This window comes from Chaetodon auriga, chromosome 17 (assembly GCF_051107435.1).
Source record: "Chaetodon auriga isolate fChaAug3 chromosome 17, fChaAug3.hap1, whole genome shotgun sequence".
NCBI classification, from domain to species: Eukaryota; Metazoa; Chordata; class Actinopteri; order Chaetodontiformes; family Chaetodontidae; genus Chaetodon; species Chaetodon auriga.
In genome coordinates, this window is record NC_135090.1 from 7,967,068 (window position 1) to 7,993,001 (window position 25,934).

The 25,934-nt window shown below is 42.0% G+C and overlaps 3 protein-coding genes across 3 annotated transcripts; 1 reads left to right on the forward strand and 2 right to left on the reverse strand.

Moving 5' to 3' along the window:
• The first annotated feature begins 421 nt into the window (after window positions 1-421).
• On the forward strand, window positions 422-9,182 carry tert (telomerase reverse transcriptase). Its single transcript, XM_076754146.1, has 17 exons — window positions 422-731; window positions 1,241-1,843; window positions 1,925-2,555; window positions 2,633-2,822; window positions 2,900-3,053; window positions 3,144-3,311; window positions 3,501-3,662; window positions 3,771-3,872; window positions 3,991-4,076; window positions 4,590-4,706; window positions 4,845-4,916; window positions 6,233-6,421; window positions 6,665-6,791; window positions 7,655-7,716; window positions 8,151-8,275; window positions 8,360-8,497; window positions 8,993-9,182. Exons 1-17 carry the CDS (start codon window positions 516-518, stop codon window positions 9,094-9,096), a joined length of 3,246 nt encoding a protein of 1,081 aa, XP_076610261.1. The 5' UTR covers window positions 422-515; the 3' UTR covers window positions 9,097-9,182.
• A 1,491-nt stretch (window positions 9,183-10,673) lies between these two features.
• Window positions 10,674-14,124, reverse strand: LOC143335051 (inactive sodium-dependent neutral amino acid transporter B(0)AT3-like). Its single transcript, XM_076754148.1, has 9 exons — window positions 14,057-14,124; window positions 13,036-13,173; window positions 12,264-12,445; window positions 12,018-12,128; window positions 11,808-11,920; window positions 11,587-11,715; window positions 11,335-11,491; window positions 10,939-11,143; window positions 10,674-10,837 (listed from the first exon to the last, which is right to left on the reverse strand). The coding sequence occupies exons 1-9, from the start codon at window positions 14,106-14,108 to the stop codon at window positions 10,674-10,676; spliced, it is 1,251 nt and encodes a 416-aa protein (XP_076610263.1). The 5' UTR covers window positions 14,109-14,124.
• Window positions 14,125-19,005: 4,881 nt separating this feature from the next.
• On the reverse strand, window positions 19,006-23,813 carry LOC143335263 (sodium-dependent neutral amino acid transporter B(0)AT1-like). The gene is made up of 12 exons (XM_076754552.1): window positions 23,615-23,813; window positions 22,018-22,158; window positions 21,765-21,902; window positions 21,486-21,667; window positions 21,291-21,401; window positions 21,091-21,203; window positions 20,842-20,970; window positions 20,459-20,615; window positions 20,166-20,370; window positions 19,923-20,082; window positions 19,321-19,483; window positions 19,006-19,179 (listed from the first exon to the last, which is right to left on the reverse strand). The coding sequence occupies exons 1-12, from the start codon at window positions 23,811-23,813 to the stop codon at window positions 19,006-19,008; spliced, it is 1,872 nt and encodes a 623-aa protein (XP_076610667.1).
• Window positions 23,814-25,934: the final 2,121 nt, after the last annotated feature.

Here is a 25,934-nt window from a genome sequence, read left to right on the forward strand (position 1 = left end):
CATGTACTTTTTTTAATGTACTTATTATATAGCGTGTATTTGAACAATAACCCCCGATAATTACATCTTATTGTTTATATATCCTATTTGCTTTTCCTGTATTACATTTTACTGTTGCCGTTGTTGAAATATTTGTTAGTAAACTGAACAAATTCCTAAAATGAATTTGTTCAATAACTACACTTCCAGGTGGCCAGACCAGACACCTACCGTACACTAGTAAAGACTAGTTTAAGAAACATAACCCTTTTTCTTACACTGTAAGAAAATTTCTCTTCACATTTATTCATGAAAAAAGACAACATTTCTTTTCTTGTTGGCTATTGGTCAATTGTCAATTCACCTCTGAGTATGAGGCTATGCGATTGGACGCATATACAAAACGAATCTCTCATTGGCTGACGCTGACGCGGGCCCTTAAATTGCAAATAAAGCTCAAAGAGAGCTTGTTAACTACCATGTCTACCGTGCCCACCGCGTCCTGAGTAACACCACACTCGGTCCATGCAGTCAGCATGTCTTCAGCGGATATGTCCCACACGCTAGGCATTCTCCGGTCACTGTATCAGCACGTGCAGACACTGGAGGAGTTCGCGGACAGCATCGTGTTCAGAGAAGGACAGAGAGCGGTGCTGACTGAACAGTCCGACACAGACCGCTTCAAGTCCTTCGTACGGGGAGTGTTTGTGTGCGTTGACAAGGAACTACAGCAAGTGCCAAGCTGCAACCAGGTAATTACATTTCCCCGGTGTGGGATCAATAAAGTCCTATCTTATCTTATCTTTCACCTAAAGTAAAAACATATATAGCGTGTCAGGCTCCTGAAGTTATGATGTACTTCTATAACTTATGGGAACAGTAGCTAGTTAACCCTGCTGTGACGGTATCTTAGCTTTCATTAGGGTTATAATTATAGTATTGTATATGTTATATTATGGCCTAATATTCCACATGAATACAACATAAGACGTTATCCCTCAATTTTGGTGGTAAAAGAGTTTGTGCGGAGGGAAGTATGCAGGATAGTTGCAGTTAAGCATTTAACTGTCATCAAAGATGGCTGACTGTAAGTGACTCTTACTGATCTTCAGAGTAAATACATTTTACTGGAGACGCTGTCAGGTTCATAAGATCTGAAATTTGATGTTTTCTTGTTGCAAAAAGATAGTAACATGTCAGGGTTTAATAACATAACTCCAATGAGAGAGGCTTACTTTTTCTGTTGATGTGATCTCTGCAGATCTGCACTCTCCCTGAGCTGCTAGCCTTTGTTCTGAACAGTCTGAAAAGAAAGAGAAGAAGAAATGTCTTGGCACACGGCTACAATTTTCTGTCCCTGGCTCAGGAGGAGCGGGATGCGGACCAATTCAAATTCCAGGGAGATGTAACTCAAAGTGCTGCCTACATCCACGGCAGTGACCTGTGGAAGAAAGTCACAATGCGTCTGGGCACGGACATCACACGGTACCTGTTGGAGAGCTGCTCTGTGTTTGTGGCGGTGCCTCCTTCATGTGCTTTCCAGGTGTGCGGCGTCCCTGTCTATGATAGGGTGTCCATGACAACTGCCTCCCCGGGCTTTTATCTCCAGCCTCGGTCAAGGAAACATAATGGTGCTCGGTATGGAAGATATCGAGATGCAGTGACCTTGAAAAGGAGACAGGAAGTTGAGAATCCTGCTGCCAGCAAGAAAAGGAGCAGAATGCACGTAAGAGTGAAGAAGGGGAAAAGAAAGAGAGAAGCTGATCAGAAGGATGAGGAGGAGATTGCGACTTGTCCAGGAAAGAGGAGAAGGGTAGGACAGCAAGAGGCCACGCAGGAAATCCAACAGGTTAGCTGTGAAACAGTGGAGGAAGGGCAGCCCACGTCTGTGGAACCAGCACTATCTGTGAAGCTTTTGGAAAATGGCGCTCCTGGTTCCAAACAGCCTTTTGAACCGCAAACAAACATACTTCCCTTGGAGGGAGGACCCAGTTGGAGATCAGGTATTTTCCCCCCTTTGCCTCCCTCACAAACTTTCATCCGCACACTGGGATTCCTGTATGGGGGAAGGGGCATGCGTGGCTTCCTTCTCAATAGGAAGAAGAAGAGCGCTGATGGGTGCAGAAGGCTTCAAGGCCAAGATCTGGTACGAACAGTCTTCTTTGAGGGGCTGGCATATCTAAATGGGCTCGAGAGGAAACCAAAGAAACTCCCCCGGCGTTTTTTTAACATGGTCCCCCTGTTCAGTCAGCTGTTACGTCAACACAGGAGGTGTCCCTACAGCAGAATACTACAGAGGATGTGCCCACTGGTGGAGGAGAGAGATGCAGGACAAGGGGAATTAAGCTCCCTTTTGCCTCAACACTGTGCACCTCACCGGGTCTACCTGTTCGTCAAGGAATGCCTCTTGGCTGTCATCCCTCGGGAGCTGTGGGGCTCCGACCACAACCGACTTCATTTCTTTGTGAGGATCAGGGGCTTCCTGCGCAGTGGCAAGTTTGAGAAGCTCTCAGTGGCTGAACTGATGTGGAAGATGAAGGTGAATGACTGCGATTGGTTGAAGATCAGTAAAACAGGTAAGATTGTTATGGGTTGTTTCTCCTGCTACATGAATGGCTCATGGCTCGCGTAACCAATCCACTCTCCTCTGCAGGCAGGTTCCCACCCAGTGAGCTCTCATACCGGACACAGATCCTAGGTCAGTTCCTGGCTTGGCTTCTGGACGGCTATGTTGTGGGCCTGGTTCGAGCTTCTTTCTATGTCACTGAGAGTGTGGGCCAGAAGAACGCGGTCAGGTTCTACAGACAGGAAGTCTGGGCTAAACTGCAGGACCTGGCCTTCAGGTACACACGCACACACACACCTGCAAAGGCTCATAAAGTCATAGGACATTAACTCACAAAGCATTTTTGTGATTTAGAGGTCACCTCTCAAAGGGTCAAATGAAGGAGTTGACTGCAGCTGAGGTGGCATCCCTCCCCAAAACCACCGTCATCTCCCGTCTTCGCTTCATTCCAAAGACTGATGGCATGAGGCCTATCACACGAGTGATGGGAGCAGATGCCAAAACGAGGGTACCTTTTAATTAATGTTGATCAAAGTGTTGTGTTGTTACATGTTAGAGTGTGTACACAATTTTTAGGACATTTCATTTTCCCCTGCAGCTCTACCAAGGGTATGTGCGGGACTTGCTGGATATGCTGCGGGCCTGTGTGCGCTCCACTCCATCCCTCCTGGGTTCCACAGTGTGGGGGATGACGGACATCCACAAGGTGTTGAGCTCTATAGCTCCAGCCCAGAAGGACAAGCCACAACCCCTGTACTTTGTCAAGGTTGGTTTTTGTCCTTCCTTCGTTGTTCTGACTCACATAATAGTGTATTTTAAGCATCCTTCTCATACATTATTATGATGATATTGCTACAAATAGCACTCAACTGCACTTGTAAAACTGTCAAAATAGGTTTAAGTAAACACTGTGTCCCTCCCTTTATTTATTCAGTCTGTCTCTTCTCTATTTAAGGTGGATGTGAGTGGAGCTTATGAGAGTCTGCCTCATGACAAACTCATTGAGGTGATTGGTGAGGCTCTGTCACCGGTTCAGGACGAACTCTTTACCATCCGCCGCTACGGCAAGATCTGGGCTGATTCGCACGAGGGCATGAAAAAGGCCTTTGTTAGACAGGTGCTGTCATACACACACATACTGTACATAGTGTGCTCTGCGTATTGAGTCTGCATACACACAAACATGCTTTGACCCAACTGGATTTTGTCATGTTTGCACATACAGGCTGATTTCCTGGAGGATAACATGGGATCCACCAACATGAAAGGGTTTGTGATGTCACTGCAGAAAAGAGGAAAAGTTCATCACGCCATACTGGTTGAGCAGGTGAGAGTGACATCCTGTGACTTTTTTTTTTAGATGAGGATATTTCATTGTTTAAACCCTCTTTGATTCTTTTAAACTTCTTTTAACCCAGGCCTTTCATTTCTTTGCTTTCTTTCAGCATTTCTGCTCAGATCTTCGTGGCAGAGAAGCAATGCAGTTCTTCACCCAAATGCTCACGGGCAGTGTTGTTCAGTTTGGGAAGAAGTAAGCATTACCAACATGAAATAGTATGTGAGAAGCTTATTCGTGTGTACATGTGATCACATTCACAGTCACGTCAGTTTTACTCATATAGCCCAATATCACAAATCACAATTTGCCTTGAAGAGCTTTACAGTCTGTACAGGATACGACATCCTCTGATCTTAGACCCTAGATTCAGATCAGAATAAAACGTTTAATAAGGAAAAGGGGAAGACGAAGGGCAACAGATAGGAGAGGCAGACAAACACACAGAAGGAGTGATGGTACGATGACCCAGATCCAAACATCTGGATGAGAGACCAACAGCCACGAGAGAGAGGAAGAGGTTCCTCGGCGGCCGATGGTCCAATGAAGGGTAGCCTGAGTGAAAAGAGAAGAGAAGGAGGATAAAACTAGAGAGGGAGAGAACTCGGTACACAGTTGACTTTATGCAAGATCATCACAATTGCACTGTGCACAATTCCTATGTAATTTGCCCCTTTTTAGTTTCAATCAGGTTTCCTTGTGTTACAGAACCTATCGTCAGTGCCAAGGGATTCCTCAGGGGTCGGTGGTGTCCTGTCTCCTCTGCTGTCTCTGTTATGGTCACATGGAGAACATCCTGTTCAAAGACATTATTGGAAAGAAAGGGTAGGGCAGACGGCTCTGGGTTTCAGTCATCGTCCATAGATGTAGTAACAAATCTGCCGCAGCAGAGGGCAGTCTTTCTGTTTTATAGCTCGTTTCTATAGACTGCGTGTGTTCTTTTCCTCTCTCTGTGTCCTGTAGATGTTTGATGAGACTGGTGGACGACTTCCTTCTCATCACTCCAGACTTGCACGAAGCAGAAACTTTTCTCAAGTATGACGCACACCAAGTTTTTCACGCACATGTTTGTTCATGTGACACAAGACCTCTGAACCAACTTTTTTTAAGACAACGCTACATCATCACCTTTAGCAAATCCATCATTAACTACGTTTTTACCCAGACTTAACACGAAGCAGAGAGCCATTCTTTTTTCTTGGCAGTAAAATTGTTACTGGAAGCGATACAGTACAAAAGGTATTTTGAACAAATGTATGTAAAGTTGAGTTTCATTAATCAAGATGTATGGTCATTCAAATTAGGTCAAACATCTGCAAGATGATTTAGTAATAATAACAATACCAATCATCTAAATTTTCCAAGTTATGAAGTGCTCCAAATACACCAGCAAATTCAAGTCAGCAAATTCTAAAATAAGAGTTATGAGATGATATTGTCTAAGAAGATAGATTAGACTAAGTCCAGTAAATATAAAAGAAATAAAGACAATTCAAGGAAATCAGGATAAACTCTCTGATAAAAGTATGCCTTAAGAAAAGATTTCAAGGATGAAACCCAGCCAGCTTCTTTCCTTGGGTTGTTTCAGAGCCTGCAAACTACAAATGCTCTCCCCTCCCGTATTAAGCCAGGCCCCTGGAACAGATGAATGACCTCTCACAGTGGATCTCAAGCTCCACGCAGGCTAATGGTACTAAAGGTTCAGGAACATGGAGCAAGGCCACAAAGAGCTTTAAAAGTAATCAATGAGATCATAAAATCATTCCTGAAATAAGCTTTGAGCACAGTGTGAGGAGGCTGACACAGACGTGATGTGATCACACCTCTTTGTTGTGGTTAAAAGCCTGGTAGCTGCGTGTTATACAGCCTGTAGTCAATTAGTAATTTTTTTCCAAGAAGAAAAACATTGACTGGAAGGGGACTTAAAAATTAATAATTAGAAGAATTTGAGATTTGATTTGAGAAAAAAAAAAGATAAACTATGAGCTTTGTGATGTGCTGCTCAAAGCTTAAATTTAACTTGAATTTGATTACTATTAAACAAAATACCTAGTTTTCTTGCTCTGACCATTACATGGTAAAATTTATTTATTGAGAACATCTGTTAAGAACATGAAGTCATTTTCAATACACTACCAGAGATACATTGACATGATTCAGAACATTTTTAGTTCCCAGTGCTGAAGACTTGTACTTGACTTTTTGTCCCAGTTTGTTTCTTTTAAAGAAGCATCTGCCTCAGCAAATCCACACACGGCTACACATGGAAAAAGGGAGACACAGGTTTTATGTAGCACGATGCTGAACCTTCATCTGAGCCGCTGAAAATGGCACTTGCATGTTTTGTGTAGGATCTTGCTGGCCGGGGTACCGCAGTATGGTCTGGTGGTCAACCCGCAGAAAGTGGTGGTCAACTTTCAGGTGTCAGGAAGCGTGGGCTCTTGTCCCGGCATTCGCACGCTTCCCCCTCACTGCCTCTTCCCCTGGTGTGGACTACTGCTGGACACACGCTCACTGGACGTCTACAAAGACTACTCTAGGTGAGGCATCCTGTCAGCTGTAATCATACTGTAGAATTATTGAAGTGTGCTTCTTGCAAAACTCCTCCTGTACTTTGCACCGACTCATAAACATTCTTAGAGACAACTCCCAGTCTAGGGCAGATGATTAAATTACATGGAGCACAGGAAACATTACAACTAAATTTCAATATTTTTTCAAGGCAAATTCTCTTATTGTTGCTTTTGCTGTTTTGTTTACTTCTTCCTTTCCATCCCTCACAGCTATGCAGGTCTGTCTTTGCGCTACAGCCTTACTTTGGGCTCTTTCCACTCAGCTGGACAGCAAATGAAGAGGAAACTAATGGCTATCCTCAGACTCAAGTGCCATGCCTTGTTCTTGGACCTGAAGGTCAGGGAAATATTGGTTTTAAAAGTTCAAAAGTGTTCAAAATCCCATGAATACTCACCATTAAGATTCAAGTATTTCCCTGATACAATGATAGGAAAAACGATAGAAATACAGAATGCTACAGGAAAAGAAGGTAAGAAGTGAAATCCAAGGACAACCTGAAACAAGCAGCAGCAAACTCAGGAGCTAATATGGCTTGTATGTTCGTTCTGATTGCTTGAGACTAAGATTCAAAGGATTTACCTCGCATACGCTTAGCAGGGATACCTCTTATCTACGCCTCACAGATTCGCAAGCATGACTGTGGACTCTTACGATTTTTGTCATAGGCATAGCTACCTTCACACAGTATTTGTAGAAAACATAAGTAAGGAAAGGGTATATGTGAGTTGACTGTAGAAAGGTGTATGCTCTCCACACTGTACGTTCAAATGAGCTGCAAAATGAGCATACATTAGCTGTGTCCTAGTTAAGGTGTTACCTCCTTCCAAGGACGTGGCTTACAAAGATCGAAACCTGAACTCTGCCCTTCATCCGACAAACGCTGCAGGAGACAAAATTAACCCTGGAAGCTACCCTCAAACTGCAGCAAAGTGGTAAATATCAGTTGTAAACAAGTCAGGATTTATGATAGCTGAGCCATGACGTTTCACTTCTGCACATAATGGGCAAACAATGTAGCAGATTGGTAGTAAATATCAGGTGAGTGGGACAATCAATGAAACAGGTCACAAATACTAAAGACAGTTTTCCTTATTGCGTTTGATTGAGATGCATCAAGACCAACATTTTTCTCTTTCACTCCATTTCTGCACCTTTTGCTTTTGTGCTGAATGTAATCATGGATACCTTTTCTTTCTCAGACCAATTCTCTCGAGGCAGTCCACAAGAACATCTACAAGCTGGTGCTCCTTCATGCACGCAGGTAAGGACAGCGACCGTACGTTTGACTCTCTTTTCCAAACCTAAAGTGCAACATTAATTATGCAATTGTTGTCATGTGATATGCATAGATACCAATGTCTGTTAATTCAGACTGCTTATTCAAATTCATTTCAAATAATTTGCTTCCATTACCCATCTGAAGTATTGAATATGGTTGTAATAAACACAAATTGGGAACTTGACACACTATTTGGTTCCCCTCTTGTATGCATTTACTGGCCTTGACAAATAGGCTTGTGAAAGTAATATTGCTATAAAATAAACGTAGGGGTGGTTTTCAATCAATGTCTGCTGAGTTGAGAATTAAGTGTACCGCCTTTTATCTCAGGATGTAAATATCTGAACAGACAGGGCTCGTCTCTGGCTCGTTTTGCAGCTTTTATTCTTTTTTTTTGTTTGTTTCATTCTCTTTAGGTTCCATGTGTGTGCCCAGAGTTTGCCCTTTGGTCAGACGGTTGCCAAGAACCCTGTGTACTTCCTGCAGATGATATGGGATATGGCCGAGTATGCCAATCAGCTCATCAGGATCAGCAACAAAGGCAACATTTCCCCCTGCATGCATTCGGAAAAAGATCAAGTTTAAAACCTGTTTTCATCATTTCTTATCTCTTCCCTCTGTCCAGGCCTGATTTTAGGCAGTACGGCCCAGACTGGCGTTGTGCAGTATGAAGCAGTGGAGCTGCTTTTCTGTCTTTCCTTCTTGCTAGTGCTGTCACAACACCGCGCTCTCTATAAGGATCTGCTCCCACACCTGCACAAACGTATGTACCCTCAGGAAGCACTCACACATGCACAGCAGTATCTCACAGGACCTTTCCTATGGCAGCACTTGATGACCAGACAGGACTACTGTTGTGAACATAAAGCCATCTGCAGTACTCCCAGTGTCACATGTAAAAATGTTCAGCAAACTGAATGTGGCAATACATGTGTGTATGCCTCTGCCAACTAAAGCTATCAGTGTTGTCTCACTGCTGCAATAATAGGACCAGGCAGAAATGCGAGTGCAATTTCATGTCAAATTGAGCGCTAAAAATGCACTGCAGCAGTTATAAACACTGTGCTTGCATTGCAGCTGGCTGTAGGTGCAGGAAAATGGAGCCCTCCGTAAATAAACAATATAAAAACATCCTCACTGCGAGTTGCCAGGAAAGCCAGTACCTTTGAATGTGGACGTTGCACCTGACCCAACAAGTCTAGATACATGATCTTGTGCTGTATGTACACAAGTCAATTGATTACCATCCTATTGACAGGAAAGCGCAGTCTAGAGCAGCGTCTGGGGGACCTGAGGCTGGCCAGGGTCCGACAGGCCACTAACCCCAGGACGCCTGTCGACTTCTTGGCCATCCAGACGTAGGCGACCAGCTCCCAACACAACCATGAAACCCTCCACAGCTGAAAGTTAGAGTTAAGTATCTCCACTGAAAATGCAACCACGGAGAATTTTATCCAACTTCTGTCAAAACTAAGACACACAACTTTTTTTTTTTTCTTGTCTTGTCCTCTGGGTTTAAAGGAGTGAGATGAGCAGTGTGTTGAAATCTGTCATTTGGATTTATCTGATCTGTCACAGTGCCAAAGGATGTGTATTTATCTGTTGTGCAGTGTTGGGAAAGCTGGCTGCAGAGATAAACATCCTTAGTCATCAGATATAAAACACTTGCGTGATAAACCTCCGTCATAAACGCGCCCAATAAAACAGCAACCACCAAATCAATAAAGATGGGTAACTGAAACCATCTAGCCCCTGTACAAGATCACATCTCATCCCGCTGTTGTTTGTCTCTGTGGACTTTGATTTACACATGTGGTAGTTTTCCACAAAGAAGACATGACAGTGCTTTTAAAAAAATTTATATGCAAGTTCCCAGAAATCAGCCACCACATGAAGTCAAATGATTTCTGTGAGATAAGTAACTTTTGATGTAGTACATAATCTTTAAGAAAGCTCTCCGCAATCAAAGTTAAAATGAGTGTATCGACTACATTTATGTTTAACTGCAATGTTTTGTAAATGTGGAATCAGTGTGCCGTGTGTTTCAGGATGATGTGTTAGACTGAAGGCTATTTACATCTCGTGCACTACACAACAATGTACAAAGGAAAGACTTTGGCTGTTAAATAAATCAGTTTTGTTTAATGGGGAAACAAATGTGAGTCCAGCATGACAGCGTATATGTCAGATGTTCTTTGAATTAAGATGGAACTTCCACAGAAGCAGCAGTAACAATCAGGATGTACTTTTCTGGTCAGGAAGGCAGTAAGACGGTTACTTGCTCTGTTCCTGTGTTTCAATTTCAAAGCCCTCATTGCAGTAGGTGTTTGGGTAAGCAGAGCGCTTCTTGACTGTCCGGCAGATGAGATTGTAGAGAGCCACCAGAGGGATGGAAAGCACAGGTACCACACAGAGGAGGACGATTATTCCAAACACCCAGTCTGGGTATGGCTTCTTTTCAGTTTCAGGGAATTTTTCCTAAAGAGAACGACAAAAGTGGAATTCATTTTAAAAATGAGGTAAAAGTAATAATTTGACAATTTGTGAAATTTCTTTGTGCCCAGATAGATGCCACTCTCATATCTGTGTGCTAAATAAATAAAGCCGAGAGGTGATTAGCTTAGCATAACAACTACAACAGCTGCTGCTGAGTGTGTGTGTGTGTGTAATTTGCTTACATAATCTGGGTTCCATGCGGGATAGGTGGGGTGTGACTGTGCCTGGATGGCCACATAGGCAATCAATACCACCAGGAGCATTACCGGACTGATCACCATCCAGCATGCCTTCCAGTAGATGTTGGGCCTCGACCCAGTCATGAAGAGGATGTCGTCGCTAAAACTGTCAGAGGACAAGGGGACCGGAGAAAATGTTACAACACACTGCGATGGAAATTGTATACAAATGTCAGTTATACTGTGTCGAAGAAGAAGAAGAAATTACTTTTTCATTCCATGGATATAAATAACTGCAGTGATCTCAAAGAAGGCAATGATGAGCAGAGGCACAGAGCCCACATAGCCATTGAAGACCTCCACCCAGTAGTTCCCTGAACCCAGGGTGAAGATGAGAGCCGTCAAGAAGGATATCAAGCAGATGATCGCTAGGGAAGTGACCAAGAAAAAAAAAAACATTTCAGAGAGGGAATTCAAAGGGAAATAAATTGTTTTGACTTTAGAACAGCTTAGGCTGATTTGCAGGTACCTGTTGCAACCTCATGAGGCATCCACTTGGGCAGTAGTTTCAGGTCTTTGATGGGTGTGAGGACTCCCTCTATGTTGCCAAACATGGAGGAGAGGCCCAAGCTGAAGAGCATGACGAAGAACAGTATGGCCCATACCTGCGAGCCTGGCATCTCTATCACTGCTTCAGTGAACACGATAAAAGCCAGGCCAGTACCTGACGCGCTCTGGGGGAGAGACATTAAAGAGAGAAAGGTTGAACTGACTGTACATGTTCGACCAGCAGAGCTCTGCACTCGGTCAAAGAAAAGGGAGGCAAGAGCAGAGGGATTCAAGGGAGGAGGGCAATTAGAGAAATGAGATGAGGACAAAAAGATTCTAATGTACAAGACTGGATGTGCTTTCAGAGTTACGATACCTGGTCAAGGAATGTTTGCAGATCACAATCCCTCAGGGACAAACTGGCCACCCGTTCTGGAAATGTAGCATTTAGATAGTCAAACCGGTCATCATAGTTTTCAAGTGTCATGTTCTGGTCTGGCATCTCAAAGTGGTTGGTCAGTTCCAAGATGTTTCTGCAGATGGGATACAAAAACAGTGGCATGATGCCTCACTGGCATCGGCAAGAGAAAATGAATCTTAATTACAAAGAATGTTTGTGCACACGCACTCCTCTCGACAGGAGTTGAAGACGTTGGTAGCTTTAAATCCCAGGATGGAGAAGATGGAAATGGAGGCGTAGAGAGATGTGGCACTGTTTATGACTCCTACGATAACAGCGTCCCTCTCGCAGTTGTTTCTAATGGACACAGAAGAGACAAAACGGCTTTGTAAGTGATCACACAAATCACCTTAATCGTACTGAGGGAGTTGATGAGTTTTAGCCCTTACTTCTCTGGATTATAACTGGAGAAAGCTATGAGACCTCCAAAGGCCACAGAGAGAGAGAAGAAGATCTGGGTGGCAGCGTCCAGCCACACCTGAGGGTTCTTCAGTATGTTCCACTACAGCAAGTGTAAAAACAGCACGTCAGGTCAGTGTGCCTGGGACACATAATACAATCTTACATCACCTAATGTGGGAAGAAGGAACCAAACTCACATCAGGAGTGAAGAGATACACCAGGCCATCAGTAGCTCCTGGCAGAGTGAGGGCACGGATCAGGAAAATAGTGAGCACCAGGTAAGGGAATGTGGCTGTCACATACACAGCCTGAAACATGCAAACACATTACAGATCCCTCATTAGCTCTTCCTTTCTACATCTTACTGTAATTATCAGCAGCGATATCAAGCAGCAGCTGATGTTGAAAGAGGACTTAATACATTTTTCACCAGGTAAACGGACCTTTCCCATGGACTCGATGCCTTTGATGAAGCAGATGTACACCACTAACCAGGCGCTTGCCAGACAAATGACCAACCACCACTGCACGGAGCCACTGATATTGATGTCAGGTGTGATGTTCAAGGTCTCACGGTACCAGAAGTAATTCACTGGAGTGCTCTTTTCACACTCCAAATCGTAGCCTACATGGATGCATACACAAGTGAAAAAGGAGATCTATAAAGTTCTACAAAGCCTTAATGTCAATAGTGTTTATTTTGGTTTGTCTTTAAACATTGGATTTTGTAGCAGTTCATGACTTTTGGCAGTATTGAAGTGTGTTTCTCCATTTAAAAACTGTTTATCACCATGAGACAGATTTTAACAACTTGATATGATGGCTGCAAAACAAGTGACATCATAATTTGTGCTCTGCCTGTCACATACTTCACTATCTGTCAAGGGCAAAACTGTGGAACACACCTTGAAAGAAAAGCATGCTCTCTCTTTATTATGCTGAGGTGCAGTATCTCTTTGTGCCATAAAACAATTCAGTATTTTTCCTGTTAAATCTGCTCTGAAATGCCACAGAGAGCCTGGTAGTTAACCACTCCTCTTGGTGATAGTGTTGGAACTTTATTGGAGGTTTATGAAATTCACAAACCAAATTTGATACGAGGTGCTATCAGGACACAGATCTATTGTTGCTGTCACCGTGGCAGTAACAATCAGTGTGTGAGGATAAACGTAGCGAGAGCAGCTAGAAAGGCTGCTGGGTGGGTTTACTTGTTACCTGTGCGGTTAGCATTGAGTGGACACTGGCTCCATGGCAGGGGCTCTTGGAAGGAGTGAAAGAAGTACCAGAGCACCCAGGAGAGGATGGTGTTGTAGAAAATGCTCACCAGGAATGACACAACCATGGAGGCAATTCCTGCATGCAGGAAATAAATGAAATAAACCGTTTTTCACAGCACAAAAAAGTTTTTGAAAACTTCTTTTTGACAAATACTCACTTGAAAACGATGCAAAGGAAATGCATTTAATGCTTGACCTCATCGGCTCATCATATAATATTCTGAATTGGACGCCAGCATCGTGTTTCAAAAAAGTTGGGACAGGGGCAACGACAGACTGCACAAATCACCCAGTTGTTTAAAAATAATGTTTCTCAATGCACAATTACAAGGAATTTAGGGATGTCACCATGTGCAATCTCATAATACTGTTAAAATATTCAGAGAATCCAGAGAAATCTCTGCATGTAAAAGCCGAAAACCAACATTGAATGCCTGTGACGGCACTGCAGTAAAAACTGACATAATTGCATAAAGGATATAGCTGCACGGGCTTGGGAACACTTCGGAAAGCCGCGGTCGGTATACACAGTGCTTTGCTGCAAATGCAAATTAAGACTCTGCCATGCAAAGCAAACCCTCTGTATCAGCACCATCGAGAAAAGAGCAGTGTGTCTTTGTAGTGAAAGAGTGAAGGTACTTGACTGGCTTTTCGTCCAAACCCGAAAATGTGTCGACTATTAAGAAGCGCAAAATGCTACAATGGAACCCCCGGACTGTCATATATCAAGCCAAACATGCCTGACCCAACTTTTTTGCAATGTGTTGCAGGCATCAAACTCTGAGTGAGTGTGTGTTTCCAAAAAACTGTACAAGTTTGAATGTTAAATATCTTGTATTTTACTGTATTCAATTGAATTTAAGCCATAAAGGATTTGCAAATTATTGCATTCTGTTTTTATTTATGTATTCCATGTCTCAATTTTCTTGGAGTTGAGCTAGTAATTCTAGGCCACCCACCGACTCCACCCAGCAGCGGTGAGATGGAGTTCCAGACGCCGATGCTGCTCATGCGGAGCCTCTGTCCTATAGCCAGCTCCAGGTAGAGCAGAGGGAGGCCCTCAAACACCAGCGCTATCAGGTAGGGGATGAGGAATGCACCTGATGATATGAAAGAAACAGTTAAATCCCATTTGGACATCAGACGGATGAGTCTGTCTTTAACAACATACTTTGCGGAGAAATTTTAGAACAAGGTTGTGGCTTAACAGCTTTAGCTATCCTGATCAAGACATAACAAAAGCGAGGTTTCAGGCCAACCTAAATCAGTGCACGGTTATACTAAAACTGAAATGCATTTAGGCACTTGCTGGTCAGTGGAATTTTTCCAAGTGAACAAAAACTCAAGTGGACTCGGGCTGGAACAGCGGTTCTACTTCAGATCTTCAGATCTGAGGCTGGAGGTACTGAGAACAAGGTGACAAATTGATCACAAAGCTGAGGTCAAATAGAGGCTCAGCTTAGTGTAACACTGACTGCGGGACACAGGAATCCCAGAGTCAATATGTGGAGTTGACAGACTCTCTGTGTATTCATGGGATTGGCTGTTGACTTAAATTAAACCTGATCCAGCTCCTTTAGGATCCCATGGCTTTTGGACTCAAGCTATCTCACCGGGAAGTAGGTGGAGGCAAATACGGGAATTGGGACAGTTGAGCTGGAACAATCCCTGATGTTCACCGTGATCCACCAAACACAGATAAGGTTCTCCCTAGAGCATTAACAATGACTGTCCTCACCCAGCTGTTAATGACTAATCATACTGAGAGAAACTCAAGTGAAGACTGGTTATTTCATTAATGGTTGGGTAAAATAGTCTGAAACATTTTTAGGAGTACCTTAAAAAAAAAAAAAAGTAGCAAATGATAGAATACTTATAAATCTCTAACAGCAAATTCTTCAACGATAAAGATGACCACGAGCATCTCACCTCCTCCATAGATTTGGCATAGGTAGGGAAAACGCCAGATGTTTCCAAGTCCCACTGCAAACCCAATACATGTTAACAGGTACTGAATCTTGTTGTCCCATTTGGGTCTCTCCTCCACCCCAGAGTCTTTTGTTTCACCCATCCTCAGCTTGCAAAAAGGCTTCACACAAGTCCACTTCTGTTACAAGGATGCAGCTCTCCTAATCCTAACATACACCTCAGTCAGGTACACTAGTATTTATTTTTCTTTGGTCCAGAGCTGTCCACCTGATCTCAGCTCAGTGTATGTCAGAATGAACCGTCTTGAGTGGTTTAGTCCACTTTAGTGATGTCTGCTGCTTCTCATCCTTTGTCTTACTCTCTTTAGGGGGCTGTCCTTTAATGTCCTATCAGGTGCAGCTTTGAGTCAGGGAAACAGATTTTCATTGGTTTTGTAAAGAAATTAGGCCACCAGGAAGGGAGTGAAAACTTCAAGTATGAACTTTCAGTGGTTGTGTCTTTAAAGTGGGAGTGTGCTATGCTTTGATTAATAGATAACCTGGTGATGCTGTTTCAATGTTGTGCTGAATGAGAGTGAACCGTTTGAATGCAGTTCATAAAAAGATCATGACAGCTGTATAACAATCAAGCTGTAACTTTGTTTTCCCCAGAATGAAAGTACACAGGTGAAAAAAATGAAGAGAACTACACTTAAAATAAACATTAACGCAAAAACGAGTGATTACAATGTAATGAAACAGTAACAATAGTCAAATAAATATGCTAACTTGAAATAATAAGAAGCAAAGAGTCTGTTCGACCAAGGTCATATTTTGGCATCAGTCCAAAAGTGCTGTGGCTTTAGTTAAAGAAAGTTAAATACGATCAATCAATAACAATAAACCCATCATGTCTCCATTTTCTGCCCATGAGTGTGAGCTCAGGATTACTTTATTCTCCCTATAACTGCAACCTGTGGCATAGCTGAATGAGGTGTTTTGTCATCTGTGCCGTCAATCCTATTGTAAGTAAAGCTCTCTGAATTACCTTTGTGTAGAGTTGCACAACAACAGTAAAACGTTGTGTTGTGCTTTGATGATGATCCCGACTGGTGGTAGGTTTATTTTTCATTAAATGAGTAAAGCTTATTCTTCAGAGATAACTTGCATTAGTTGTTGAAATTACTGAGAGGAAAGTATTGTGGCTGAATCAAATACAGCGTGCAACAAATTCAACAATACTGTATGTAACACTGCTGTAACTGATTTTTAATTATAGAAACAGCTGCACAGCAAAAAAGAAGTAATTATTTGACATTGTTAACATTTTTGCCTCATCAAACACTCCAAAGGTTGTATTCCAGTTCCTCTGTTACAGTCAAAACAAGCTGGGATGTATGTTTCTGCTCTGAAACAGTCACATTCACTGGCTGGCTGGTGAAGGTTTCATGTTCTTTCTCTGTCTGTGTGGGTTTTCTCCAGGTGCTCCAGTCTTTAAAGCAGGTTAGCTGCATTTCCAAAATGATCTATATGAATCAAAGTGTTGTCTTTTATCTGTGTTACCTGTGTGACAGACTGCTGATCTGTCCAGGATGAACAGAGACAGGCGATCTAACCCATTATCCTGTTTTTCCTCCAGTGCAGCTCAACAAGGGAACACTGTCACAAAGAGGGAATTTAATACTTTGGAAGACACAGTAGATCAGAAGCTTCAGATAAACTTTTACACTTTTGCACAGAATGTAGACCATGGATTTTGTCCCCCATCCCCAAGACAGACTTGAATAACTGCGAACAAGCCCTTTAATTTAAAAAAATGATCGGTGCAGCTTCAAACACTCATGAATATATCAGTTTAAAGCTGATGATTTTAATAATTTCTTAATAATTTGAAACAATGAGCTTGTTAAAAGTAGGCTGTGCAAAGTGGCAGCAACTTTTTAGATACCTACAAGATCAAATCAAACAGAATGCAAGTGATTGTGCCACACATATAGTAGAAAACAAGGTTTTTACCCTGTATTATTATCATTTACAAACTGTAGGCTAAATGCAAATACATGTCCTCCTAAATGTATCAGTTTTTTAAGAAAAAGAAAGTTTCTCAGAAGTCTGCTGGTCATCCTTTCTGTCCTGTTAAACTAATACAGTTTCAAGCTGTTTCTGCCACCTAGTGGTGTAGACGCTGATGTCATATGAAGCCTCATCTCCAGGCTTTCTGTTGGCTGCAAAGCTCTCAGAAGCCTTAAGTTGGTGTGTGAGCTCTGTGGCTGTGAGGCTGCAGGCTACCAAGGCTGTCTCCCCATCCTCCATCCTCAAGCCAGCGAGGTATTTGACCTCGCACAGAGTGACTGTGAGTGGCCAGCACAGTTCCTGGCTCAGTTTCATTTCTTGCTTAGGGCTTAGCGTTCGAGGTTTTGGAGGTAGACTCAGCTTTTCCTGTGTATTTTTGCCCCCTTTTCTACTAACGTGTGGATATACCCCGTCACCTCATTTTCAGCAGCTTCGTTCTCTGCAGGTTAAAGAATGCATTGGTGTTCATGATCTCTAAGCAATCTGCCAACTTTGCAGTGGAGCAGTAGACAACTGGTCAGAGCAGGTTCTGAAAAGCTCCTGATGGCCTTAGTTAATAATTAATTGATCATTAATCATTAATTGTTATGACTACCACTAATTTTAGTTGTTCTTCTATTGTTTATTCAATGACTGGAAAGCAGTGGTCTTATCCAAAACTTAACTGTCACTGAGTGATGGCTTGTGTCCCCATTACGTTTCTGACCTGCTCACTGACTATAGTCAGTCCTCTCAGGTCGTCAGATGGTGGTTTTCCAGGTGAATCTTGAGTAAAATCCAGATGTGGTGTTAGTGCATTTAATTACTTCGGTCCTGCTCTCTGGAACAAATTGCTTCATGAATTGAGATCTGTCCACATTCTGAGGACAGTCAGGGTTATGATTAGTTGCTTTACGTGTGTGTCTCAGCTGCGTCCATTTAAATCACAGGACCTACTGCTGTTATTGAGGGTCCCTTAGATCAAAGTGGTACTGTCGTTTGGCATTTAGAGAGATGATGATCGGCGTTCATGTCTGTACATCAAACACGAAGCTGAAGCTAGCAGTTGATTAGCTTAGCTCAGCATAAAGACTGGAGGGGCAGGGGGAGACAGCCAGCCTGACTCTGCAAAATCCTCCTGGCATTACCTTTACAGGTCACTAATTAACATGTTATATCTTGTATGTTTAATCCATACACATTCCTTGATCACATGCTAGGTATTTTTCCATGTTGTGCTTTGTTGAATCTGGTTAACCTGGCTTCTCTGCCATTCTGTGTTTGCTCAGTGTGAGGTCTCCCTCTCTTGGCCAATTTGCTGCACTACATTTTCTGTGTGTCTAAATATTCATACTGCATGGTTAGGACACAAAAACACCAAACATCACAGAGCTAGTGCTGACAAAGACTGACTGATGTCCCCTCTCATGCCTAGAATTCAAAGTTGCTCTTAAACACAGCACAGACTGAGGTTATATTGTCATGGACTTTTCATTTCTTTGAGAGATCATTTTAAAGCCAGCTGATTCCAAGTTGTAGGCAATTCGTATAGTGCAGACAAACTTCAGTAAAGACATGAAGTTAGTAATGTAACCTTTGTGAGACAAAAATATTTTAATGGCAAAACTCACAAGTAAGCAATGTTGATATAAAACATTGTATGAGACTTCCTCCAGGTGCACAACATGGATGGAAAACAGTATATTCTGTCTTTGTCTACAGCAAAGACAGTTACAATACAGCTGTATTGAAGGGCAGCCATGAAACTGCATAAAACATGAGCAGAAATATGGAAAATGTACTTAAGTGCCTTAACAACTATAAATACTCAAACCACTGATTGCAGCAGTTATTTAAATAATGTTATTTTATATATAAAGAAACACAAAATTTTAATTAAATAGTCTTGCATTTTATTGTTGTCTGAATTTCATAACTTTTTAATAAGATCAAGAAATTTGCCATGATTTTTCATTGGATGCTCTTTTCTTCTTGCAGTAACCAACGACCAGCCTATATAATGCATACATAGGCACTGCCAGACTTGGGATTCCCGCCAAAAGAAAGATCACCCCGCTGATCCATGAAGGGTACGGCACTGACGTCATAGATGGGAACTTTTCCTGTACACCACAAAACAGAGTAAATTGTCGTCACTGCATGCTGGAGTATCAACATTTACCATAATGCTGTTTGATACATCGTGAATTTGCCTATTTTGCAACAAGGCATGATTAGAAAAGGTAACAAGCTTGTGTACTTACAGAGTTGACATCCCAGACTAAATAAGTGAGCTCTTGTTGGGCTTGTGTCACCAGGTAGAAAACTAAAATAACCAGAACGATTAGAGGACTGATGAATCTCCATGAAATCTGCCAGAAGATGGAGGGCTTATGTCCGATCATGAACTCGAAGTCCTTATTGAACCTGCCAAACAAGAGCGTTTGATATTTAATCAGCTAAGTGCCTAACTGCGGGTAATACTGTATTTTACAGCAGTGACCTGGCCAAGATAGTAATACAATACAGTATAAAGATAGACACCAATAAACAGTGAAGTTGCAGGCAGTTGAACCAAAATAATGAGCTGAAAGACACTAAACGGTCCATAAAGCACCGGAGAACTGCAAAGTCGATTGATAATTATCTGTGGGTTTTCCACAAGGAGCAGCACCTTTAACATTACACAGTCATTTTTTCCATTGATATAAAAATACTGATTAGTGCTGCTGTAACTAAACTCATAAAATGGTTAATAAGATCATTAATGTTTAATGAAAAGATCTCAGCCATGCACATTACATTATCGACTGGATAATATTGTATAATGCCATGGTGAGCAAATACATGAGCTGCATGCACCAACCTGTCTATGCCGTAGATGTAGACAACCGCTATCATCTCAAACAGTCCAATGGTCAGAAGTGGAATTGATCCAGCAAAGTTGTCAAAGAGAGTTACCCAGTAAATCCCTGAGCACTGCGCGAACAGGAGGGAGATGATGAAGGCGACAATACATGTTACTCCTGAAACACATGCACAAGAAGAGAAAGTCAGCCGGGGTTTCAAAATCGATGTGTAGATTCTTTTAACGACAAAAGCAGAATACCAGTTAGTGCTTCTTGGGGCCATTTTTTAGGTAATATTTTCAGGTCTTTCAGTGGGACCACCACTCCCTCAATGTTGCCAAACAGGGTTGAGAGTCCCAAGCAGAGAAGCATGATGAAAAAGAGGACTGACCAGGCTGGAGAACCAGGCATCTTAGTGATGGCTTCAGTGAACACAATGAAGGCCAGACCTGTTCCCTCCACTCCCTGCACAAACACACACATTAGTTGTAAGACTTAAAAGAAAAACAAAAAATAACTTCGAAATCAGATAGTTATTCATCAATACAGTCACCTCACTCAGAAGTTTTTGCATGTCACACATTCTGAGATCCAATCCGAGAAAAATATCAGGCTGGGAGCTGTTGAAATGATTGAGCGCGGCCTCGTAGTTGTTTGGAGTGATGCTGTCTTCAGGAAGGTCAAATGTATTTAATAATGTCATAATGTTACTAGAGAGGAAGAGACACAGGTTAGTTACTAAATTTGAGGTATGTACACATGAGTAATGGACAGAAAATCAGCAGTTTTACTAAAGACATTAATGATTAGCAACAGAAATGATTTTTTTCCCTCCAAATCTGTGTTTTGATGTTGGGCTTGGGCTGCTCCTTTGTTTACATTGTGATTACAGATTGTACTGTGAAAACGCTTCACTTTTATGGCTGCTCTGCTCACCTGCTGATACAGTTGTCATATTTCTCTGTGGCCCTGAAGCCAATGATGGTGTAGGTGACGGTGGCAGCGTAGATTGAGGTGAGGCCAGTTATACCAGACAGGATCACAGCATCTTGCATGCAGTTGTTGCTAAGGAAAAGAAAAAGAAAAGTAAAGATTGAGGACATACCATGTGCAAGAATGCCCACAATCTTTTTTTTTTTTTTTTCATTGAAGTGAGCTACATAAGCCATGATAAATGTCTCTTACTGAACAGGGTTGTAGCTTGAGAAGGAGATAAGGCCCCCCCATGCCAAGCTAAAGGCGTAAAAGACCTGGGCACCTGCATCCAGCCAGGTAGTTGGATTAATCAGCTCGTCCACCTGTAAGATCAAACCATACAGTGTAATGTGGCTTTGAGCTGTGACATATATGATTGGCTATTCTAACAATAGTGGTTTGAAACATACGTCTGGTGTGAAGAGGAACTTTATTCCACTCAGGGCGCCTTTAAGAGTCAGTCCTCGAATCAGGAAGATGGCCAGCACAATGTAAGGCAGAATGGCCGTGACGTACACCGCCTGAGGTCATGACAAGAAAAGAAACACATGAAGAAACTGTGGTGATCCAGGAGCACATATTGTCTGACTGATGCTTCAACAAACCTTGCCTGAAGTGCTGATCCCTCGCATGTAGCAGATGCAGACGACCGCCCAGGAAACTAGCAGGCAGAGGACTATGGGCCAGTGGATTCCTCCAGAGTCGGCTATAGAAGGCGTGCTATTCAGAGTCACTCGGTAAAAGAAGTAATCCACAGTGGAGCTCCGTTTACACTCTGGTATGTATCCTGCAGGGGCAAGAAACATTGGTCTCCAAATGGTTTAACCAGGAGTAGAGTTTGGGTGCTTAATGTGCTGAGTTTCTCCGTGTGTATATTCAAGTACCTGTCCCATTCTCATTGAGAGGACACTGGGTCCAAGGCAGCGGCTCTTGAAAGGAGTTGAAGAGATACCACATGATCCAGGCTATTAAGGTGTTGTAGTAGAGTCCAATCAATAAGGAAACCAGCATGGAGGCTATACCTGTGGGACAGAATCATTAACTGACAGGGAGCCAGATATCCATTAATAGCTTTGTGCCAAAGGGTTCTTTTAGCCTCTGCTTTGGCCAAAGTGTTCTAGAGGCTATTTTACTTACCAACACCAGTCAGATAAGGGCTGATGGCCCTCCACACTCCCACGCTGCCTTTCCTGAGACGCTGACCGATGGCAAACTCCAGCAGCAGAAGAGGCATTCCCTCCAGCACCAGCAGGATCAAGTAGGGAATCAAAAAGGCACCTGAAGGATGGATCATCAGTGGCACAATAATACATTGATGTTGCTGCATTTATGTCAATCATTGGCTTTTTCAGCATCCCAAATATGAACATTCTGTAGGGGGCAAATAAAGCTTGTATGTCGAATGTAGTGTTTAGTCTGGGCTGTGAAGCTGTGCATGTGAACTACACATAATATTAATAACCCTTGTGACCACCCCTGTTGCTCTGCCTTCCTTTATTTTCCACTGTGTTTTCTCCTTGCAGGTAGCTGGTAAGCAGAGTCAAGTGGGTCTTTTGCTTGTAGCTGCCATATCTGTTCTGGGCCTCAAGGTGCGTAATATTTTCCCTTATACAAAATCTGTGCTAGACCTGTGTTGTGCGCTCGTCTGTGTGTACTTTGAGTGCTCAGATTACTAAACTGAGCACACTGTTTGTAAATTCTTTTAAATGATGTAGCAATCTGTGTTCCAGATTTCCAAGCTATCGTGCGACAACTATTTCAGGATGTGTAGTGTCGTCCAAGTCGCTTGTTTAGTTGCTACAAATTAAGGCAATTGTGGCTCTGAAGCTGCGTTCATGCAATATGTTCTTGCTGTGGTCACTGTAATTCAAGTTTTCCGTCTGTAATTGGCCTCTCATGTCAGCATCCAAGTTGAAAACCAAAGACAGAGGAAAGTCAAAGTCCATCATTCAAAGTTATAAGAAATCAAATTTAATAGATGTGGTGCTATATTATACAATCTTAGTCAGCATACTTCCACAAACCATCTTTACAATCTTACAACTGTCTGATGACGTTTATTCTCAAACCACACATGGAATCTTTCCCATTTCTACCATCCATGATGTGAAAGTAGCTTAAGGGCTTGAACACCTAGTTTAAAAAAAACAGATCCCCTTTGGCTCAGTCTGAAGTATTTCAAATACAAAATGACACAGCCAGTTTTGAATAGAAACACAAATGTATTCACAAAGAACAGGTGATATTTTATTATTTTTTAGGTTTTTAAAAGGGAAAGATTCACACTTAATATCAGATATGTCCTTTTTATACTAATTCTGCACTGCTAGAATGAGAAACTTTAGAGCTCTGGCTCTCTCTCTCTTTAAGAACTGATGTTTGCTTATACACTTTGTTATATTTTACATATTTTACACAGTTGTATTTTCAGAATTGCTGCTATCCTGTGTTTATATACTTAGTTGTATTTTTTAAGAACACTCTTTTCTCTTGGTTTTAGTCTAGGTTTATGTGCATTGTTTAACCTGCTGCTGCAACAAAGAATTTCCCAAATTGGGACCAGTAAAGTTGAGTCTAAGTCTAAGTCTGAATCATATTTGAAAGATACAAAAAATACCATTAATTCATATAGTAGCAGGGTAGACCATAAGTTGTCAAACAGTCATTCAGGAATTGACAGTCCATGGACAGTTTAATCATAAGATATCTTTTTCCCCCTTTTGTCTTCGCTTACCTCCTCCATGACTTTGGCACAAGTAAGGGAATCGCCACACATTGCCAATTCCAATGCAGAAGCCCACACAGGTTAGGATGTACTGGGTTTTGTTGTCCCACTTGGGCCTGTCGCCGACCTCCTCCTTCTCCATCCTCTCCAGATCCTCATAGGAAGGGATCCGGTCATCCAGTCCTGGGTTAGGGAGTACCAGTCTCATGGCGACCTCACTGAAGCAGAGATGTTGCACCACCGTTCTTGGAAGTCAAAGTGAGGGCTTGGCATACACGCTCGGCAATCTTGAAAGATTTTTATGAGCTTTTACTTTATTGGTGCAGTCCACAGATTAGCCAGTGCACACTTTGGACTTCTGTTTTTTTTTTTTTTTTTTTCTGTAGATCTTTATTGTTTATTTAGAGGATAGTTAAGGGTATTTCAGCACCTGCAAAGGAATTGCATTGAGTTACAGCCAAAACAACAAATAATAAAAGAATAGCATGTCTTGACACCCTTCCCTTCTCATTATGATTTGTATCAAGCTCTTTTGTCTTTCTTTCTTTTTACATGCACAGAAAAATGTAATTTTCTACCATAATAGCAGCTGTTAGTGTACCCTGTATGAGTCAGCCTTGACCCTTCGTTTCATTTGTGTTTTAAATTGTAAATTGTTTGGAATACTTGACAAACTCAGTGGTGTATTTCCAAGGTTATTACTGATATGCGTCAAAAACAACAAAAAAAAAAGACATGGATAACAGGTGAATCTCTGTTGGTCCGGCCTCGCTGGGGCAGGTGTAACGGTAATTGGAAATCCATGTGATGCAACATCACCTGATGCTGCTGCCGCGCCCTGGGTAGGGCGTCAGGACCTTTTTTTCCCTTCAGTATTTTCTTCACTTCACCATATTCAGCACATTGCTTAGATACCCCCATCAATGAAAACTTTAAACTTTCAACATGTCCATATGGTGCTTTTTAGAGGCGAAATCATGAGCGAAATAAGCAGTCACCACCCTGAAAGCATAAAGAAGCCTTTCTTGTTTAATCCCTGTGAACTCTTGTTTATAGTTCAGCCTGGAGTTTATTCAGTATACGTCATAAACTAGCATCACCCGCTCCATACTCCTCACTCGCCTTGTGGATTGTGGAGCTACTTTGGCTATCTTGCAGTGTCCGTTCATCACTGTTTTCTGCTGTCATAGTTTTCCTACTTCTTGTAGCAACTCTGGTTCCCATCATATACTAAAACACACACTTTGATGTTGTGTGAAATGTTCCATCGGGGTGGACAAAATCAATCTACCATCTTAAGCGTAACCCCCTGTCAGGTTTTCTGTTTTTATTCATTAAAGTAATTATAGCATACATAAAATATACAAAACAATGGCATGGTAGTTAGCATAATCATCCTCACTTGAATCTACCAGTGCAGGGAGTAACCCACCTCTTATCTAATCTGAAACTCATGCTCCTGTGCATTCATCATAATGTCGTGACCCTGAGAATGATAATGGAGCTGATAATATCGCATAGTACAGGTGCCGTCATTCACAGTGACGATGAAAACCGAGTCCTGCCCCCAGCTGTTGCTTCAAGAATATGAGTACCGTGAAACAGAGGGTTGGTTGAACTGTACAGCTGAACACAGTTACTGAGTTGTACCTCAAGAATGAGATGAGACTTCAAAGGAGGCCAAGGAGAGGAAAATGTTGGCAGTCAGATAGAAGTGAAATCTGTTCCTTTGACTGAGTGGTTCAGGATTATAGTCTAGTCTTGAGGCCTTACCTTGAAGTTCAAATTTAAGTTCAAATTTTATTTGTCACATATACAACATATCTGTAAATTGTATTTTAGTACATTGTGTGTGCATGTGTATGTGTATGTGTATTTTATTTATCTATTATTATTATTTTTTTTGTAGATATCAAAAGCAAGCAGAGGAAGAGTGGACGTGTGCTTATTTGGGGTATTGATGGCTTGAGGTAAGTATACATGCATGCATGTATGTGCATGTCTGTATGTGTATGTGTGTGTGTGTGTGTGTGTGTGTGTGTGTGTGTGTGCGCGCGCAATATATGTATATATATATATAGATAGTTAGATAGATAGATAGATATGCATAAATATACACAGTATGTTTGTAAAGTATATATATTTATTCTATTTTTGTCTTATGCACTTTGTACACATTGTGTGTGTGCAAAATAATCACATGAGAAGGTGATGACTGTCTTAGCTGAGTGTAACATACCGTACATTGTTTGGATCATAAAAACCCCATGGTTAAAAGAGAAAATATTTTGAAACATAGACCGGTGGCACAGTGTCTAGAACTCTGGAT

Coding starts and splice junctions, on each gene's coding strand:
- LOC143335263 (XM_076754552.1), bottom strand. CDS start 23,813: ATGAGACTGGTACTCCCTAACCCAGGACTGGATGACCGGATCCCTTCC. Junction 21,402..21,485: donor GGATCAGCACTTCAGGCAAG/GTTTGTTGAAGC, acceptor TCATGACCTCAG/GCGGTGTACGTCACGGCCAT. Junction 20,371..20,458: donor TGCAAAAACTTCTGAGTGAG/GTGACTGTATTG, acceptor GTGTTTGTGCAG/GGAGTGGAGGGAACAGGTCT.
- LOC143335051 (XM_076754148.1), bottom strand. CDS start 14,108: ATGAGCAGCATCGGCGTCTGGAACTCCATCTCACCGCTGCTGGGTGGA. Junction 11,716..11,807: donor TCCAGTTATAATCCAGAGAA/GTAAGGGCTAAA, acceptor TGTGTCCATTAG/AAACAACTGCGAGAGGGACG. Junction 10,838..10,938: donor GCCTCATGAGGTTGCAACAG/GTACCTGCAAAT, acceptor TCACTTCCCTAG/CGATCATCTGCTTGATATCC.
- tert (XM_076754146.1), top strand. CDS start 516: ATGTCTTCAGCGGATATGTCCCACACGCTAGGCATTCTCCGGTCACTG. Junction 3,312..3,500: donor AACCCCTGTACTTTGTCAAG/GTTGGTTTTTGT, acceptor TCTCTATTTAAG/GTGGATGTGAGTGGAGCTTA. Junction 6,422..6,664: donor GTCTACAAAGACTACTCTAG/GTGAGGCATCCT, acceptor CATCCCTCACAG/CTATGCAGGTCTGTCTTTGC.